Source organism: Gymnoscopelus microlampas, assembly GCF_963454915.1.
Source record: "Gymnoscopelus microlampas genome assembly, chromosome: 8".
Classification (NCBI taxonomy): domain Eukaryota; kingdom Metazoa; phylum Chordata; class Actinopteri; order Myctophiformes; family Myctophidae; genus Gymnoscopelus; species Gymnoscopelus microlampas.
This window is the reverse complement of record NC_139945.1, coordinates 2,827,090-2,849,075: the sequence shown is the minus strand read 5'-3', so window position 1 is coordinate 2,849,075 and position 21,986 is coordinate 2,827,090. Positions and strand designations below refer to the sequence as shown.

Sequence of the window (21,986 nt, the reverse complement as noted above, 5' to 3'; positions counted from 1 at the left end):
ACAACACAGACATGGAGGGGCGACACAGATTGATCCCAGCTGTGAGGAACTGCACAACAGCCAGGTTAGTAGTCATGTGAATATCAACATGTTAAATCACCTTTCACTTATATACTACATGCATTCATCCAACATGAATAAACATACTTAACACGCACGCACGCACGCACGCACGCACGCACGCACGCACGCACGCACGCACGCACACACACACACACACACACACACACACACACACACACACACACACACACACACACACACACACACACACACACACACACACACACACAATATTACACAAGTGATATGTACACCTGAATACATGTTATGCCCGGGACCCCAACATGTGATCTCAGGTCCCAAACAGAACATTCTCTGTGTAGAGTACTAGCAGCACCAGCAAAAACAGCGTCCAGTACTGCTGCCGTTTTTAATACGTTTTAACCTTTTCTAACATTAAATTTCACTTTCTACTCTAAGCCACGTTTAGTTTTACTTGTTTTCTACACGTTGGTAAATTAATCTTTAAAATCGGCCACTCTGTTCGCGAGAAATACGGATCCCTGCTCCCGTGGACTCGACACCGCTAGCCGGTGACAGCTAACCGGCTTCACAGCAAGCCAGTCTGACAGCTAGCCGGCTACCCAGCTCCACAGCACAAGCTGCTCTACAGACAGAGAAGAAACCATCTAAGACCCATCAACCGCAATAGGCCCAGTCTCTGGGCCTGGCAGGCAAGTCTCGTTCCCTGGACCTATCGATTGACTACTGTCCATAACATAATTATTATACCTTATACAACACGGTGGGCCACTTTTGTGGCCCTTGCGGGTACGTCCTACCCTGAGCCGCTGCCTGCTAAGCTCTCTCCCACTGCAAACTCTCTCTATCCATAATCAAAGACACTTTTACAGGCCACAGCTATTTTTCTCCCTTAGGTTTCATCTTCATCGTCATCATCGCCACCACCACCACAACCAGCAACATGCCCTCAGCACTTACCTCCATCTCCGACTGTGACAGCTGCCTCCGCCTGACCCTGAAGGTGTCCGAGCTGGAAGAAAGGATAACCAGGCTGTACCAGATCCGCGACGATGAACGTATCGTTTAAATGGGACGGAATTCATTTAAACGACATGGGCGCGAGCTTTTTAAAAGAGCATTTTCAAGTTACCGTCCATAATGCCCATCTAAACTGGACCTTATGTGTCTTACAGAGACCTGGCAGCAGCCGGGTGTCTGCAAGGCATTAAATGAATCATGTCCCCCTGGTTACAAATACCTTGAGAAAGCCCGTAACACCAGCCGTGGAGGTGGTTTAGCAATCTTCCACCGTATTGACCTGGATCTGTCCCCCCTCCCCCTACCAATATACACTACCTTTGAATCCCTGGCTTTTACCTGTAAACCACCATCCCCCATGACACTATTACTGATCTACCGGCCACCACCCAAACCCACATTAGCGTTTTTTCAAGAGCTACAGGACCTTCTCACAACCCTCTGCGCAACTACTGCCAACCTTGTCATTTTAGGCGACATCAACATTCACGTCAATAAACCCTCCTGCCCCTCTGCTTTGGACCTCCAACAATTGTTGGACTGCCTCGACCTACACCAACATGTTCACGTCCCCACTCACACCAAAGGAAATACTCTGGACCTTGTCATCACTCACTCTAACCCTATCAGCAACCTCACCGTGTATGACCTTGGCATCTCAGACCACAGTGTCATCGCAATGGAGCTTCCATTCCTACCCCATCCCATCAAACCCAAACGTCAAATACATTTCAGGAACATTAAAAACATAAACCCAGACTCCATAACACAGGACCTCCACCATCTCTCCACCGCAAAATTCCAAACCGCAAATACAGCTGTGGACTACTACAATAACTCCCTGACCCCTCTCCTGGATCTCCATGACCCAACCAAAACACGAACAGTCACTTTTTCACTCTCAGCCCCATGGTTCACCTCCGAGCTGCGTAAAATGAAGTCAGCAGGACGCGTTCTTGAGCGGCGTCTAAAAGCCACCGGTCTCACAGTACACAAACAGATCTACAAACAACACCAGAAGCTCTATTCTAAAGCCCTCAAACTCGCCCGTTCTAAATATTACTCTGACATCATAAATAACACCCCTGGAAACTCTAAGCAGCTTTTCTCCACTGTAAACCAGTTCCTCAAACCACAATGTCCCATTAACACAGAATGCACTGAGGAGAAATGCAATAACTTCTTAACCTTCTTCAATACTAAAGTCAACACCATCCGCTCCAAACTCTCCAGCTCCATCACACTACCAGCCCCCCCCCGCCCCCGATCCGGTGATCTCTCAGCCTCTCTGCTGTTTCGCCACCACCACGCAGCGAGAGGTTGAGGGGATCATCAATAAGATGAAATCCTCCACCTGCGCCCTGGACCCTTTCCCCACAACCTTAATAAAACTCTACACCTGCACATTAAGTCCTCTCATAACCCAAATCATAAATCTCTCACTCCAGTCTGGCCTTGTTCCCTCTGCACTCAAGACTGCCATCATCACACCCCTGCTCAAAAAACCCACATTAGACCCGGACAATCTTGCAAACTATAGGCCCATCTCAAATCTCCCCTTCATCTCCAAGGTTTTAGAAAAAGTGGTAGCAGCCCAACTCCAGGATCATCTCCACATCAACAGCATAGCAGAGAAATTCCAGTCCGGCTTCCGCGCAGCCCACAGCACGGAGACAGCCCTCATCCGTGTCACAAATGAGCTGCTGATGGCAGCTAATGTCGGCTCCCCCTCTCTCCTCATCCTCCTTGACCTAACCGCAGCATTTGATACAGTTCACTATGACACCCCTCCTCACCCGCCTTCATCAAATTGGTCTTTCAGTTTCCGCTTTAAATTGGTTCCTACCTCTCCGAAAGGTCCGAGTACGTTTCCTTGGGAAGGGAAAAATCCCGGACACACACTGTCACCTGCGGCGTCCCCCAAGGATCCGTACTCGGCCCCACTCTGTTCACTCTTTATATGCTCCCCCTCGGTCACATAATCACCAAGCACGGCATCTCCTTTCATTGTTATACTAACGACACCCAGCTATATCTAAAAATCAACACACCCCCCCGCAGACCAGCCACCACCCAAAACCCAACCACCGTCACCTCCTTCCCCACCCCTGCAGACCAGCCAGCAGTATGTCCATCATCCACCCTGACGGCCTGCCTGGAGGAGATCAAGGCGTGGATGAACCTCAACTTTCTTCAGCTAAACAGTTCAAAAACAGAAGCTATGTTAATTGGCACCCCCCACCAGATCCAATCCTGCCCCATAACCAGCATCTCTTTCTCCGGTCACAATCAAACCCTCTCATCCTCAGTCACCAACCTAGTTGTTAAAATGGACCCACAACTACATGTTCAGGCACACATCCAAAATCTCTGTAAGACATCGTTTTTTCATCTCAGGAACATTTCCAAACTCCGCTCCACACTCACTCTGCCAGATGCTGAAAAACTCGTCCACGCCTTCGTCTCCTCCAGGCTGGACTACTGCAATGCCCTATTCTTTGGAATCCCCAGTAAGAGCCTCCAAACTAAGGCTTCAATATATTCAAAATTACGCCGCCAGGATCCTGATGCGAATACGCAAATACGACCATATTACTCCCATCCTCCGTTCACTCCACTGGCTCCCCATCACCTTCAGGTCTGAATACAAGATCTCCCTCATCACTCACCAATGCCTCTATTGAAATGCCCCCTCCTACCTCAAAGAACTCCTAAATCGAAAACCAGACTCTCGAAACCTCCGCTCATCCAACACCAACCTTCTGCTCACCCCCGACACCAACTTGCGCACAATGGGCGACCGGGCTTTCAGCTACTCAGCCCCAAGTCTGTGGAACGCCCTCCCGGTACACCTGAGAGCGCCCCAGTCCACAGACAGTTTTAAAAACGGACTCAAAACGCACCTTTTTAACAAAGCGTTTTTTTAATCTTACTGTGATCTTTGTACTTTTGTCAGTGCCCTAGTTGTAGTTTGTTTTAGACCCATTTTTAGTCTAGAAATGTCTCCTGTACTTGTTTTTTCATTATTACTATTATGTACCTGTATTATTATTATGTACTTGTTTTTTCATTATTATTATTATCACTTTCTCTTTGATTTCCCGCTATGCCTTGATTTTAACTCTGTAGCACTTTGAGATTTGAAAAAATGTAAAGTGCTTTATAAATAAAATGCATTATTATTATTATTATTATTATAGATTTGTGATGTTGTAAAAAGTTTTAAATTAAACAGACACATTACAAGACAAGACAACTGTGCAGTGGTGGAAAAAAAGTGCTTACATACTTTACTTAAGTAAAAAGTATCAATATTGCAATGTAGAAAGTAAAAGTCCGGAATTAAAAGTGCGTGTGTGTGTGTGTGTGTGTGTGTGTGTGTGTGTGTGTGTGTGTGTGTGTGTGTGTGTGTGTGTGTGTGTGTGTGTGTGTGTGTGTGTGTGTGTGTGTGTGTGTGTGTGTGTGTGTGTGAGTGAGTGTGTATGTATTGGTGTTTTGTTTTTGGGTTAGGTGTTTTGTTTGTGGGGGGTCGCGGCCTGAAAAGTTTGGGAACCCTTGCTGTAGTTTACAGAGACAACTTTCCATCTGTCCTCTGGTTCTCTGTTCTCTGGTTCTCTATTCTTACTGACATCCTGTTAAAGGGATATTTCACTTTTTTTTAAAAAAGGGTAATTTTATCATCTACTCAGGCTTTTGTGACTCCCCAAGACATGTTTTTGTAGTTGCTTGATTCAGTATTTAGATATTTGATATTAATTTCATCAGGCGACCCTTCCTATACAAACCCATTGTAACTTCAAACTCCACTTTTTAACATGTTAGATTCATCAAAAACACCCGTCCTTGTTCCTGGTGACTCATTTTGCCCTCCTAATACGTGAGGGGGCGGTGTTTCTTCGATTACTTTTTTCATTTATTTTATTTAAAAAAAAAATCCCCCAAAAATATTTAAAATAAATGAAAGGGGTAATAGAAAAAAACTCCTCAGGCATTAGAGGGACAATATCAGTCACCAGAACCAAGGACAGGTGTTTCCGAAGAATGGAGTTTGAAGTTACACTGGGTTTGTATAGGAAGGGGGCGTGTGTGATAAAATGAATATCAAATATCTAAATACTGAATCAAGCAACCTAAAAACTGTCCATAGTGCTCACAAAAGTAGACAATAAAATTACCCTTTTTTAAAAAGTGAAATATCCCTTTAATGTCTGGAGAACTTAGTTAACTTCCTTGACAGTGAACTTGGCTGATCTGTCTGATCATTTCTTATTTTACGTTAATCTGTCATTACAGACTTGTTGGCTGTGACCTCCAGAAGGAACACATTGAAGTTGTGGCTTCAGCTCTCAGTTCTAATCCATCCCATCTAAGACACCTGGACTTAAGTTCTAACCGTGGGCTGAACCTGGATCTGCTGTGTGATGCACTGAAGAGTCCTCATTGTAGACTGGAAACTCTACGGTCATATTCATTTACAAAACTTATTTCATCATTTATTTATCATGTGATTATACTATGAATATTGTGGTGATGCTTTATTTGTAGAGTGTGAATAAGGTTGATATCATAGTGACACACTTTGACTAGAATAATGATAAGGTACAGTGACTACAATATGTGTTACAATTACAATTGAGATACATTCACTCTTTCTTTCTTTCTTTCTTTCTTTCTTTCTTTCTTTCTTGCTTTCTTTCTTTCTTTCTTTCTTTTAATACTGAACAGTCAAGTTGAACCCAAGCGCAGACTCAAACACAGAGGCAGGAATACGATAAAAATCAAAGTATTTAATGCCTGCAAAGCAGAGCAAACACAAAAAAAGGTAGAAGTAGGTAAAAATATAACAAAGGAACGGGCAAAAACTAAGGCTGAAGTTTATCTGGCTGGGCAGGTGAAGTGAGGCGAGGTCCAGGGATTCGAAAAAAAGTACTCACATGTTTTACTTAAAAAAGTAAAAAGTATCAATATTGCAATATAGAAATACTCTGTTACAAGTAAAAGTCCGGGGGGTTGCGGGGAAGCGAAGGCGTGTGTGTGCGGCCGCCTTCGTCAGCAAGCAATGTATGTTTTGTAATAATAATCAAAATCTACAAATTAACTATCAACTAAAGTTTTTAAATAATTGTAGTGGAGTAAAAGGTACAATATTTGCCTTTGAGATGTAGTGGAGTAGAAGTAAAAGTACTGAAAACTGGAAATACTCCAGTAAAGTAAAGACACCTCAAAATTGTACTTAAGTACAGTGAGTACATGTACTTAGTTACTTTGCACCACTGCAACTGTGCACACACCCTCCGTTTACCTCACTCTGTTCCTACAAGCACAGGAGTTGCAGTGAAAGGTTGACAGGTGTAGCAACAGTTAAACCAAGGAGAGCATTAGTGAAGGTGTACAGAGGATGCTCTTTTAAACACTGAGCTTATGGTCATTACTTAGGTTTACTCACTTTAATGAGGAATTACCAAGTTACTTAATGCATCAATGCAAGTTGCTTGCTGTACAGTGGTTCCCCCAGGGGGGTCTGCAAATTATTTTGGGGGGTTCCCAGATGATTATCTTAATATGCAGCAATTACAATTTAAGAACTTTTAAGACCTTTTTAATACCAAAATTGAGTTTGTAGATCGGCTATTTTCACAGTATTTATCTGTGAAACCGAGTCAAACTAAATATAAATCCTCAACTCCCACAATTCCAAGTGCTTGTCAGGGTGGGGGGTCCCCTGTTCAAATATTGGTGTTTTGTTTTTGGGAACCGCTGCTGTAGTTTACAGAGACAACTTTACATCTGTCTTCCACTTCTCTGGTTCTCTGTTCTTACTGACATCCTGTTAAAGGGATATTTCACTTTTTTTTTAAATCGGGTCATTTTTTGGTCTACTCAGGCTTTTGTGACTCCCCAAGACAGTTTTTAAGTTGCTTGATTCAGTATTTAGATATTTGATATTAATTTTATCAGACACCCCCCTTCCTATACAAATCCATTGTAACAAATCCATTGTAATTTTTTAACATGTTAGATTCATCAAAAACACCCGTCCTTGGTTCTGGTGACTCATCTTGCCCTCCTAATACGTGAGGGGGCGGTGTTTCTTCGATTACTTTTTTCATTTATTTTATTTAAAAAAAAAAAATCCCTCAAAAATATTCAAAATAAATGAAAAGGGTAATAGAAAAAACGCGCCTCCTCACACATTAGAAGGACTATATCAGTCACCAGAACCAAGGACGGGTGTTCCCGAAGAATCTAACATGGTTTAAATGGAGTTTGAAGTTACACTGGGTTTTGTATAGGAAGGGGGCGTGTCTGATAAAATGAATATCAAATATCTAAATAGTGAATCAAGCAACTTAAAAACTGTCCGTAGTGCTCACAAAAGCCTGAGTAGACGATAAAATTACCCACATTTTTTTTTAAAGGGAAACATCCCTTTAATGTCTGGAGAACTACATAGACGATCTGTTAGGGCGGATTCACACTATGGTCCCGGGTGCGCACCCTGGACCACTTGACTGATGTTGTGATAGTGTGAACGTTGCGTATCGTTCCCCGAAACGGATCGCCATACCGTACCCGAAACCACCTGGGGAGGTAGTCTCGGATCCGGATCATGCGTAGTTGGATCTGTAACGATGCAATGTGAATCCATCCGTACCAACAGGAGGAAGTGGACTGCTAATCATATAGCATTTATATATTTTTATAATGACACATTATTTTAGCTGGGTTATACCTTCTCATAGGTCTACTTGAATGTTGACAAGAAATAATAATCCCGCTGGTGTTTGAGTACCGTGAGCCGTGAAAAAACATAAACAAAAAACACATGTGTAGCGAACGCGTATATAAGGATAAATATACTAAGGATTAGTCTGTGACGTCACTGCTAAAATACCAAGGATGCGTCCGTGACGCCAATATCATATTAACAGAGATGATACGACGTTACATTTTGAGGTTTCAAACACCAATGCACACACTATTTGGTTGTGTATTGTTGATCTGTTGTTATTATAACTCCAGACAACGTCAGGAACACAGTCAAACTTTATTATTCACTTTTTCTTCACAAGTGACTTTTCTTCTGTGAATGACATTCTGTGTCTCCCAAAGCCCCATAGTCCACAGCGCCCCCATGAGGCACATATTTACCATTACTGTTGCATGAAATGGTCTCGAGTACGGAAGGATTTTGGCCAGTGTGAATGCTGGCCAGCTGGGAGAAGCCAACCGTACTCGGGAACGCTTCGATTCAAACGGACCCAGTCTGAATCCGGGTGCAATACGTTAGTCCGACAGCGCATTCCTCCGACAGCGCAGTGCTCCGACAACAGTAAACCCGAACCAAACCCGCACCCTAACCCTAACCCTAACCGCACGCGGATGCCACATAGTCGGAGAAAAGGTCTGTCGGATTAACGCATGCCTCCCCTGAATCCGCCCTTAGTTAACTTCCTTGACAGTGAACTTGGCTGATCTGTTTGATCATTTCTTATTTTACATTAATCTGTCATTGCAGACTTGTTGGCTGTGACCTCCAGAAGAAACACATTGAAGTTGTGGCTTCAGCTCTCAGTTCTAATCCATCCCATCTAAGACACCTGGACTTCAGCGATAACGGGCTGGACCTGGAGGACCTGGATCTGCTGTGTGATGCACTGAAGAATCCTCTTTGTAGACTGGTGACTCTACGGTCAGATTCATTTACAAAACTTATTTTCATCATTTATTTATCATTATACTATGAATATTGTGGAGATGCTTTATTTGTGGAGTGTGAATAAGGTTGATATCATAGTGACTAGAACAATGATAAGGTACAGTGACTACAGTACGTGTTACAATTGAGATACAAATGTTACTTCAAGTACAGAACTTGAGTAAATGTAATTGGTTACTTTACACCACTGGTCTGCATTGTTGTTCTACTTCCTACAGTGTGAAACCCTGAAACCTCAACTCTTTAAAGGATGTGAGTATCTGTCTGTCTGTCTGTCTGTCTGTCTGTCTGTCTGTCTGTCTGTCTGTCTGTCTGTCTGTCTGTCTGTCTGTCTGTCTGTCTGTCTGTTTGTCTGTCTGTCTGTCTGTCTGTCAGTATCCCATATTGACATTTTATACACTTTTTTATACTCTGTTGGTCTCTCCCTCCCTGGATGCTCTCCTGAAAACTCTTCAGTAGAGCTAAGACCTTAGGATGAATTCAAAAGCAATTGTTTCTTTAAACACAACTGTGTTTCATGGTAACCTGACTCCGCCAAATGGAAGAAGCTTCCAACACACATTTTGTTTCACAGCCTACCGCCCCCATCTTGCTGAGTCAGGTTACGATACGATAATATGATAATACTTTATTGTCAGTTTGCACTGAAATTTGTCTTGCGACCCAAAACAGCCATGTATACATATAACATTACACACATTTGACATGACACAAGAAAACAAAAGGATTAACCCTTCCCTAAAAAATAAAAATGACATTTACCTCAGTAAAATTATGCCTATTAACCCTAACCTTATTCCTAACCTTAACCTCAGTAAAAGTACCGTTTTGTTTGAGAAAATAAATTCACTGCAAAATCCATGTCAGCAGTGGAATTCGATCCCATGATACATGGAGCGCATGGATTAAGAGTCTAGTGATCATCTACTTGCCACAGGGACTGATTCAAGTGGGAGGTTGTGAGATAACTGTGATAACTAAAATACATTCATTCAAGTGGTCTGACTGACTTACTGGTTTGGCGATAGCACTTCACCCCTGGCAAGAGCTCCGCTCAAAAAAAGCCCTCAGACGCAACAAATGTGCTATACAAATAAAATTGCTTTGCTTAAATGGACAATGTTTGTATATATTATTTAAATCATTCCGAGATTCCAAAATCATTGGATAATATTGGATGCAATCCTATTCTAAAGATATGCCTATTTCCTGTTGGTTTGATTATGGAATAGGCCTATAGAATGAGTTTGTTTATCCTGCTTGAATTATATCTTATATTTTCCAACTTATGTAATTACTCATTATATTATTATGAATTATTTAATTCTGGTATTATTATGAATGACCTTTGATTGATTGAGGGACGGGGAGGGTGATATCGATCATTACACATACTCCTACTGGCTGGGACGGCACCTGTCAGCAGAGAGTGTTGGGTGGGAGGAGTAGGACGACGGCTCTACGTCCTTAATTGGCATAACTACTAAATTATAAAAAAATAATTGGCTACTCTAAATTTTAATAAAAGAAAGGAAAAATGTCCATAACTCGGTGATCAGCTCAATGTAGGACTGGATGTGAAGGTTGCGTAGCGGCCTGAACATCTAGTACTTAAAAAATAGACAACCAACAGTACAAGCTCACAAAGTGTTGCATCGTGATGCATTGTGAGCTTTTAGATCAGCTACATTTCAAAAATAGCAAAAATAGCTGATCTACAATCTCACAAATTGCATGAATTTGTTTAGTCAAATAAAGGTTGATGATGATGACGATGGTGATATTGTTGATGATTGGATGATGGATCCCTTGCGTGCGTGCGAGCAAATTATATTTATAATGTTTACTGACTTATGTTCTCATCAGATTTCCATCCTCTCACACTGGACACCAACACAGCACACAGAAACCTCTGTCTGTCTGAGAACAACAGAAAGGTGACATGGGTGAGCCAGGCTCAGTCGTATCCTCCTCATCCTGACAGGTTTGATGACAAACCATTTGTTATGTGTACAGAGGGTCTGACTGGATGCTGTTACTGGGAGGTAGAGTGGAGTGGAACAGTTGACATAGCAGTGATTTACAGAGAATTCTACATGATAGTAAGGGATTTTGGATGTGATGACAAGTCCTGGACTCTGAAATGTTACCATGATGCTAACAAATACACTGTCAGACACAATAGTAGGCACACTGCCCTCCCTGTCCGCCCCTCTGGCTCCCACAGAGTAGCAGTGTATTTGGACTGCCCTGCTGGGGTTCTGTCCTTCTACAGAGTGTCCTCTGACACACTGACACACCTGTACACCTTCCACAGCACATTCAGTCAACCCCTCTACCCAGCGTTTTATACTAAGTCTGCTTCCTCAGTGTCTCTGTGTCAGGAGAGATAATGGACCTCATTCATGATGCTTGGATATGCACACATGTTATACTCAAATACGATCAGAACAGATCAGAACAGAGTCTGATTAATATTTTTTCTTGATTCTTGATTTTTTTTCTTTTTTTTTAGCTCAAGACACGTTTTGAGCTTGTAGATTGGCTATTTTTGGCTAATTTTCCCCCCAGAATGTGGATGCTGGGGTTCAAGTGGTTAAATTTGGGGGACATTTTTAATGACTATATGCCAGTGGCTAGGTCAGAACAAATTTGTCAACCCTATGAGGAGAAAAATGGATGGGGACAGACAGACAGACAGACAGACAGACAGACAGACAGACAGACAGACAGACAGACAGACAGACAGACAGACAGACAAAGTTTCCTCATAATAGGGTAATAGAAGAACTGGTCATTATGATTTCTGTTTGTAAGATTATCTTAATGCCTTTGTTGCTCATTGTACTTAACAAAGGCATATATTTGATAAAATGGTATGTAATGGCTTGTGATTTTATTCATTTATTGTACTTATCAAAGCCATATATTTGATCGAATGTTATGTATTAATAACATATGATTGTATTGATGTGTTGTGTTGATGGTGAGATGGTTGTACAATGGTGTGCTTATTTACTCTTATGTAATGCTTTGAGCAGCCATATAGTACCCTGTGTAAAGTCTACCTGCTTTGTCACATGGTTTCAAATAAACACAATTAGAAAGTCACCTTGTTTTGCTAAGTGCAATCCTTCTATCTTTATAAGAGAATGTAATTTATAAGGAGCATACACCCAGTGGTGTGTTCTAGATTTTTTTGGAGGGTATACTATAACTATACCCTTATTACTATACCCACGCACACGTGCATATAATTTCTTTATGTAAAAAAATTGCGCGACGCGTTTTGAGCTTGTATATCTGCTATTTTTGAATAGCCAAAGAAATCTTAAAATGACATGACACACTCAAATATGTGTTTGAGTGGAGGGTGTTGAGTATTGAACATAATGATGCATAAAGCCATGTTATTGTTGTGACGTCATGACGTGCCTGCGTGCCACACTCTGTCTGCTAATGCACTCTGAGCATGTGCAGAATAAATATGCCTTTCATTCCTGACTAAACTCCATCAGTGACGTGTTTTATTATGGACCCACGACCACCATTGGTTACTATACACGCTGTGATAATGACTAACACAACATGTTCAGTAACAGGAGTCTCCAGGGACGTGCACAGATAGACTCTAGGTGGCGCTAGAGCACCTGCCCTTTGCCCTCTTTACCAGAAGTGCCCCTTTTTTCAGTTTACATGGGGGTCTTCAACAGGGGGTCCGGGACCCCTAGGGGGTCCTCAGAGTTACTACAGGGGGTCCGCCAAATCTTTATGTGATATGATTTTTCTTTTTACCATAACCACTCGAAACCTAGCATCCCTTTTCTGAGACTTTAGCCAAAAATAGCCGATCTACAAGCTCACAACGCCTCGCGCTGCGAGGCGTTGTGAGCTTGTAGATCGGCTATTTTAGGCAAAGAGGTATAGGTGTAGAGGGAAAAAAGAGCAGACCAAGTAAACAAAAAAAAGTATAATTTACTTGCCCCTCAAAATGTCTGTGCACGCCACTGGTTGTCTCTCTTTAGTAAACTCAAAACACATTTTCAGGCTGGGATTACAGTTTCATCCAATGAGGAGAGAGAACTACTTACAGGACACAGGATAAACAGGTGAAATTTGAAGTGATGACACAAACACATGAGCAGACACCATCGGAACTGGAACACTACAATTGAAGCTGTTCTCTCTCCTGATTGGATGAAATTGACATAGTTTTATCAACTATTACCAGTGTTACTCAAATGTACTCAAATGTTTTACTTAAGTAAACGTATCAATAATGCAATGCAGAACTACACTGTCGCAAGTAAAAGTTTGGTAATCAAACATTACTTGAATAAAAGTGCAAAAGTATTGGCATCAAAATGTACTTAAAGTACAAAAGTAAAAGTACTCATCATGCCGAGTATCCCATAAAAATCTTTTGACAATAGCAGATCTACAAGCTTGTGAGCTTGTAGATCTGCTATTTTTCAAATGATCGAAATGTATAATACGGCTGAAGTGGTTAATGTATGTTGTGTAATATTAATCAAAATCTACAAAGTAACTAGTAACTAAGGTTTTCAAATAATTGTAGTGGAGTATAAGTATAATGTGCCTCTGAGATGTAGTGGAGTAAAAGTAAAAGTACTGACAACTCTAGTACTCTAGTAAAGTGAAAATCCTCAAAATTGTGTTGTGAGTAAATGTACTGTAGTTACTTTACACCACTTTACACCACTGACTATATTGCACACCCCATGAAGCCTTAAATTCATTGAGATGTGTTTGTTTTTCATCCATTCCAGAACCAATAATGTGATGACCAGGTCATTGTTTAACAAAAACTAAAAAAACAATCCATGAATTGAAGTCTCCATGGGGTGACTAATCCATAGATTTTTTTTTTTTTGTGAACTATCCCTTTAATCTAGCTTGCTGTAAGGACAAGCTGAATCATAACAGACAGACTGAACCAAAACAATATCTATCAGGACTAAACTCTGCCTCATAATAAGTTAATCATCTGTGTAACCATGTTTAACCATTATTTTATATTTTGGTTGTTCAAAAAAGAGTAGAGCACAGAGTGCCGCGCTATGAGCTTGTAGATCTGCTATTTTTGAAAGATCTTGAACGTTAGTGCAAATCTTTGAATATATATATATATATTTAAAGCGAACATTTTTTACTCAAATCTTTGCTTCTGGGGGGTCCCTGGAACAACATATTTTGAGGTGGGGGTCCGCGGCCAAATACATATAATTTTGGGGGGTCCTTGAGATGAAAAAGGTTTGAGAACCACTGATATAGCAAGTTTTTTCAAAAAATTGTTAGGATTTAGAAGAGTGTAGAATCCCCCAGAAGCAAAGATTTTAGTTACAAATATTCACTTTGAAATACATACATTTAAAGATTTGCACAAATGTTCAAGATTTTTCAAAAATAGCAGATCTACAAGCTCATAGCACGGCTGTGCTATGAGCTTGTAGATCTGCTATTTTTGAAAAGCCAAAGAAATCTAGAAATGACACACAGATGAGTTCCCGGTCTTAATGGGTGAACTATTGGTGTGATCCCTGTGTTCCTTGTGGCAGAGCTACCGTAGCAGAGTTATTGTTCTTCTCCCCATTATTTCATCACGTACATTAAAGCATTGGTTCTCAAAGTGGGGTCCGGGGACCGCCAGGGTCCTTGAGGGAGTTCCAGGGGGTCCCCAGCTAAATGATAGATTAGGCACCAAATGGACCCTTATGGGTCTGTAACTCTGAGAGTGTACAAATGGAACCAAATGGACCCTAACGGGTCCATATGGCTCCATTTGTACACTCTCAGAGTTAAATTGACATAGATTTTACATGTCTGTAGCCTCTCTAATGCATGTCAAACTGGGGGTCCTTGAAATGAAAATGGTTGAGAATCACTGCTAGAGCCGTAACAAATCTTCTCTTATGGGGGTCTCTGGCATATCTTTTGAAATGGGGGTCTAATAAGTGTCAATTTGGGGGTCCTTGACATGAAAAAGTTTGAGAACCACTGCATTAAAGCATTACCATCACCACCCGGAATATTGTCTCTGACTCCTATGTCCTCATCCATCACTGATTGATCCAGAATTACAAAAACAAAAAAACAAAACTAGCACAAAACACAGTGCAGAGACAGCAGGGGTGATGCAACTTTGATGATATAGAGGGCCACCATATTTACACACTCACTCCAGAGGGACACATTGCATATACTGTAAAGAAACCTCTTATCTTCCTATCGTAACTTTTTTAGTAAATGAATGCCGTACTTCATCATTCTATGTCACACAAGGGTAGCAAAAATAGCCGATCTACAAGCTCAAAACGCGTCGCAGTGCGACGCGTTTTGAGCTTGTAGATCTGCTATTTTAGTTTTTTTTTTATTGGAATCCTGAATAGTGTTTTCCTGTTTTTGAATTGGAATCCTGAAAAGTAAAAGTTGTGTTTAATTTCAAATGCATTTAGTTATACTTATGTTAACTTTATGAACTTAAATACAAGTACATTGGACTTCAAAAAAACAATAGAATTGTAATACTAGTCATTAAGCTACTAATATAGACTGAAGTAATTAAAGCGGGTCATGTTTGGATGTTTGGAATTGTAACAGCTGAAATCAATAATATATCACTATTCTGATATTAACCTGCGGGCTGCATAAGTGAAGGTGGGGGGCCGTGGATGTGGCCCCCGGGCCGCCAGTTGCCCATGTACTGTATGTTCTACAGTGTGTCTGACACCATGACTCTCCTCCACTGGTCCACACCATGTTCACACACAACCTCCTTCACTGGTCCACACCATGTTCACACACAACCTCCTTCACTGGTCCACACCATGTTCACACACAACCTCCTCCACTGGTCCACACCATGTTCACACACAACCTCCTCCACTGGTCCACACCATGTTCACACACAACCTCCTCCACTGGTCCACACCATGTTCACACACAACCTCCTCCACTGGTCCACACCATGTTCACACACAACCTCCTCCACTGGTCCACACCATGTTCACACACAACCTCCTCCACTGGTCCACACCATGTTCACACACAACCTCCTCCACTGGTCCACACCATGTTCACACACAACCTCCATGCTGCATTTAATCTGTGTCCTCCAGTGGTGGAAAAAGTACTCAAATGTTTTACTCAAGTAAAAGTATCAATACTGCATTATAGAAATACTTTGTTACAAGTGTAGCACTGGCCCTTTAAGGAAAGTGCATAAAGAGGGGTGGCCAGGTTTGTGGCCTCCTGTCTAGCCAGAAGCCTGGTTTGAGTGTTTGTGAGAGAGACCTGGAGGCATGAGGGGTACAGACTAATTCTCGGTAAGACAATCTAAAACAAATGACAAGGTTTTTATAACTCATTGTAACAATAGTATATATGAGTTTAGATAGGCTGACAATATTAGGCCTGTTGTTAATTATACTAATATATATCTGTATTTCCAGAAGCCTCCAGGTCCTTTGAGCAGCAGTACCCTGTGGCTGTGCAGGCCTTTATCAATTGGAGCCATGAGCATATATTGACTATTTGGGTATGTTTGTTATTTTGCCGTATTTTGTCATCTTGCTATAGGAGCCTAATGAATTGATGAATTGGGATGAATTGTTGGAGGGTTGGTCCAAGGCTTTATTATTTGATTTTTGTAGGAGCTGAACTAACATCACTGTTTTTCCCACCGTGCTATATATATATATATATATATATATATATATATATATATATATATATATATATATATATATATATATATATATATATATATATATATATATATATATATATATATATATATATATATATATATATATATACACACACACACATACACACATACACACATACACACACACACACACTATTTAGACTGAGTGCAATAGGGTTGACTGAGGACAGAGCTATACCATTAAGTAGCATTGCATGATTTGGGTTTTGCTTATTTGTAGTTTATTTTGATTTGCTTATTTGCTGATTTGTATACCATTAAGTAGCATTGCATGATTTTGGTTTTGCTTATTTGTAGTTTATTTTGATTTGCTTATTTGCTGATTTGCTTTTGGTTACTTATTTACTTTATTTTCTTTTGGTTTTGCATTATTTGGATTTGATTTGTTTAATTTCTGTATATTTAGTTTAGAGGCCCCGAAGCCCTTACCCTTATTGCCCCTTCGCCTCTTGAGTTTAGTCCCTTTTGCAGAACTCTAATACTAACCGCTTTCTTCCTTTCTGTATTTTAACCTGACTATTTTTATACCAATTGTTGAATAAACTTGACACATTTGATACATCAGCCTCTGGTTCTGTTCATTCTGAACCCGTACCTTCCTGCTGACCTTACCTTGTTCAGTCATATATAGATAGATAGATAGATAGATAGATAGATGGTTAATGTGTTTAAAGGATCCCTCACTCCTATATGTGTGTGTGGCGTAGTCATTGCTTTACATGGCCCTGCTACATTACAAGTAAAAGTCCAGAATTTAAAACTTGAGTAAAAGTACAAAAGTATTGGCATCAAAATGTACTAAAATATTTGAAAATAGCAGATCGGCTATTTTCAAATAGCCTAGGTATAAAATAAGGGTAAAGTGATTAAAGTATGTTATATAATATAATTTATATATGAAAAGTAACTAGTAACTAAAGTTCTCAAATAATTGTAGTGGAATAAAAGTACTATATTTGTCTCTGAGATGTAGTGGAGTATAAGTAAAAGTATTGGAAATTGGAAATACTCAAGTAAAGTACAAATACCTCAAAATGTTACTTAAGTACAGTACTTAAGTAAATGTACTTAGTTACTTTCCACCACTGATGTCCTCTATCTGGAACCATCACTGCTGAGTTGTGTGACCTCAAGGAGATCTGACTTCTTTTCCTCTTTCATGTCATGAGTCCAGAATCATTTAAACAATGTATATTTTATTGTTTTTTTCTCTCAGCCTGCAAAGTCAACCTTTTTTGTTTGGAAAAAAACAATTGTTCCTAAACTGTCACTTGAATCATGTTTATTGTATTTGTCGAATGGGAAGATTTTGTATGATTTATTAACCGCTTCCCATCTGACATCCCTATTTTGGTCATTATAGGAGAAATCTAATATTAAAAGAATTATAATATTTTTTATTAAATATTGAAAATCTACAAGCTCACAACACATCACGATGCTTTCTGAGCTTGTAGATCAGAGTTCAAGATACATTCTAAAGGAGTTTAGTCGCCCTCTAGTGGCCGTTTGTGTTCAATGCACCTGTGGTAAAATGCAGTTGTACTGTATATGGCTGGCTGACTGACTGACTGACTAACTATAATAGGCGAGGTATAAAGCCTATCTATGCTATACTCTGCCTGTTTTTATGCACCTATCTGCCTCAATTGTATTTGTTTAATTTCATCGCTGTGTTTAATGTGTTAATAAAATGTGTTAATGTTTATGTGTTTGCAGTCGCACAGTACTGCTTTTATAATAGCTAATTGATTGAAATATGCAAATTATCGAATTGAATATTATGCACAATACAAAAATGTATGAAAAATAAATGGATTATACGTAATTTTTTTTTTTTAAATAGTAGCCTAGATTTGACCAGAAGAAAGGAGAAATGTTTGATAGAGAGATGATTATCAATCTGTTGGAGGTTTTTACAGTCGGTCACGGACACATGTTTATGGGTCATGAGTAACTATCCCTTTATTTTTTTAGTTTCCTACATTTTGTTTTTGATTATTTCAAAACATTTTCCGCAACATTTTTCATGAATTAGGAACAAATGCAATGATTTTTCAAAATAATGTCATGAATGAAGAAAAAGGAAAAAATAAAAGATATTCCATAAATTAGAACAGGGGTCTTCAACGTTTTCAGACCAAGGACCCCCTAGCTGAGAGAGAGATGAAGCAGGGACCCCCTACTCTATATTGTATAAAATTGTGATTCAGATACACTTTTGCTGCTCATTTTTCCCTCTACACACCTAAAACTCTTTGCCAAAAATATTTTTGGCTAAAGTCCTCCTCAGAAAAGGGATGCTAGGGTTCAAGTGGTTAATGTAAAAACAAATAATCATATCACACAAAGATTTGGGGGACCCCCTGTAGTAACTCTGGGGACCCCCTGTTGAAGACCTCTGAATTAGAAAACTTTATGTTTACAAAGAAGTAGTGAAAATAGCCGACCTACAAGCTCACAATGATGCAACATTGTGAGCTTGTAGATCTGCTATTTTCACAAGCATCTTGGGTCCCGGGGAGACATCAATCATTTTGGGTCGCGAGCTAAAAGGGAAACACTGGGCGGGGCTACACAATACAATATTTATTTATGAAAATGAATAAATAAATAAAACATATTCGCTTTTTGAATTGCCATTACCAGTGGTGGAAAGTAAGTACGTTCTCCCAGAGAACATGGATGTTTTTTGGTTCTAAGCCCACTTGTTTCTATGATGAAAGAGCAAGTTAAAATGTGAATATCTTTCTGTGGATCTTTCTGTGAATATCTTACTGAATTTTGTTTCAGTTTAGATTAGAGAAGTTATCTTAGATTAGGGAATTAATGTAATTTTAATTTGGTAGAGGTTAGGCTAGATAGGGGTTAAAAAGAAAAGATTAGCTCCTTATATTGATTTGTTGATTTGCACTGGGGTCACTTTATAAGTTTGTATACTTTAAGTTAACTGTCACATACTTTGTCTGAATTCTGTGTCACTTTCTGTCAATAATCAAAAAAGGGTCAAAACCAATAAAACTACATTTCACTTGCCAACCTTATGTCACGGTCATTTCATCCCTAGACTAAGGATCCTAACAGTCTGTCTGTCTGTCTGTCTGTCTGATGTGGTCAAATGTGTAGGCTATGTGTTTTAAAAAGTGGTTACCAAACAAGGGGTTGGGGCCCCCAAATTGTTTTGGGGACTCTAACCCAGTAAACAAATCAATACTGCAATGTAGAACTACTCTGTTAGAAGTAAACGTCTGGAATTCAAAATGTACTTGTTTCACCACAGATAGTTTTTAAGTTGCTTGATTCAGTATTTAGATAGTTGATATTAATTTAATCAGACACGCCCTCTTCCTATACAAACCCATCGTAACTTCAAACTCCAGTTTAAAAATTACCACCAGCTGGATTGGAAGTGACAGTCCAATAGTGTTGTTATGTTTCCTCTGTGTGCATATGACATGTTTAAGTAACACACCACAGGACTAAAAGGGTTTTAAATGTTTATTTATTGACGCTGTGAGGAAGTCACATATTTATATTTATGGGTCACATGTCTCTCCTCTGCAGTGCTGATAGGGCAATCCTGTTGATTGGGAAGGTGCCAAGCGCTGTAGAGGAGGGGGGTGTTCATGTTCATATTTGTATCATGTTTCGTCTTTTTGTGATTTGTGAAAGAATTGGGCCTGTGTGTGAAATATAGTGGAATCAGTTTGGAAATTCCTTTATCCTTCTTTATTCCTTTAGTAATTATATAGATTACTCACAGGCCTTATTTAGCCATAGTTGACTTAATTGAGGCCACATGACAACGCTCTCTAGTGAAAACGTCAAAGTGTCGTTGCGTTCTCTCTTTTTATTTTGCCTTTAGACGGTGACACACCAGGGCTTGAAAACGCTGTAGTGTGCGCATCTGATTTGTGGGTTGCCATTTCTGCTTATTATAAGCGACTTTGGCCTGTTTTTCCTGTAAAGTTGCTTGTAAATATTGGTTGTTGCGCGTTGTGTTTTTGTTGGGCTTGTTTTTAAAGTGTAGTTAATGTTTTGATTTTATTATTGTTGAAACCGTTTTCAAACATGTGCATGTCAAATCATTGTATTTCTTCACAGACCCCTGTCTGAATTAATACATATATATGGTGAAAATAGCCGATCTACAAGCTCACGGTGAGCTTGTATATAAGTCATAAATAAGTGTTTTAATCCTGTCTGTGCCCGAACGCCGTTCTACTTACTCATTTAATAGATCATCTTATTCTTCCCCGTACACTTGATTTTAGCGCGGTATTTCTCCCACCGTTTTTGCGGCACACACTCGTTTGTCAAAACGACCGGCTTCACCGGGAATCCTGTGCTTGCACTTTGCTAAGAGATTGGTTACATAGTTTAATTGATATGGATTTATTAGTGCATTACATTTTTGCCATTCATTTCAATGGGAAAATGAAAAAACTCCCATTCAAGCATTTTTTTCTCAGACACCGTAAGCGCTAGAGTTACAAGACTTGGAGGGGAGGTTCATAATTTAGTGCGAAATTATTCAAAAAAGAATTACACCAGTTGGTCTCATGGTGGCCATCGGTCGTAGAATCGAAAATATCTCGCCATAAAATCAAAAATTATATATATAAAAGAAAGCGGCAATTACCGGTCTAATGCGACCTCTGATTGAGGTATCTGCATATAGCACAGAGAATTGGTTGACAGTTCGTCAATAATTAACAGTCTGGTGATAACAGCCCATAAAAAAACGTCTCAGTCACAAAGATACTTTGTGCCCATTAGAGTCTGATACCGTGATAAAATGTAATATCAGCTCTATAAACTCACACCACATTGCACCAAGTAAGTAAGTTAAGTGTCCCACAATGAACCTATAGCCAACACATGCAGGCCAATACTTTGATGACCGGTAGGCAGTGGTTCCGGTAGGAGACACAAAGAGTCTCCTTTGTATCTCCTACCGGAACCGCTGCGTACCGGTCCGCTGGTCATCAAATTATTGGCTTAGGAAAGTGACAAAAACTAAGAAATATCCATGAATTCAAGTCTCCATGGGGTGAGTAATCCATAGGAAAAAAATAAATAAATTGGGTGAACTATCCTTTAAATATCAGAAAATACACATGAACATGAATTCAACGAATATTAAATCTATGAAAAAGTTTAATCTGCAACACAATGATATACAATATGTAGTGGGGGTCCCTGCTTCTTCTCTCTCAGCTAAGGGGTCCCCGCTTCATCTCTGTCTCAGCTAAGGGGTCCCTGCTTCATCTCTCTCTCTCTTTCTCTCTCTCTCTCTCTCTCAGCTAAGGGGGTCCCTGCTTCCTCTCTCAGCTAAGGGGTCCCTGCTTCATCTCTCTCTCAGCTAAGGGGTCCCTGAGTCAAGTCTCTCTCTCAGTTAGGAGGTCCCTGCTTATTCTCTCTCTCCGCTAAGAGGTCCCTGCTTCATCT

At 40.1% G+C, this 21,986-nt stretch overlaps 1 protein-coding gene and 1 long non-coding RNA gene across 2 annotated transcripts in view; one reads left to right on the top strand and one right to left on the bottom strand.

Moving 5' to 3' along the window:
• LOC311050943 overlaps positions 1 to 11,516 on the bottom strand; it is an 84,971-nt gene extending 73,455 nt beyond the window's left edge. Inside the window, exon 1 of the long non-coding RNA XR_014601343.1 lies at positions 11,485 to 11,516. This is a non-coding gene — a long non-coding RNA (uncharacterized lncRNA). The remainder of the gene's footprint in view (positions 1 to 11,484) is intronic.
• LOC311050915 (NACHT, LRR and PYD domains-containing protein 3-like) overlaps positions 1 to 21,986 on the top strand; it is a 178,796-nt gene that overhangs the window by 118,618 nt on the left and 38,192 nt on the right. The window contains exon 16 of the mRNA XM_084065145.1: positions 5,359 to 5,526. Within this exon, the coding sequence (XP_083921271.1) occupies positions 5,359 to 5,526 (168 nt within the window). The remainder of the gene's footprint in view (positions 1 to 5,358; positions 5,527 to 21,986) is intronic.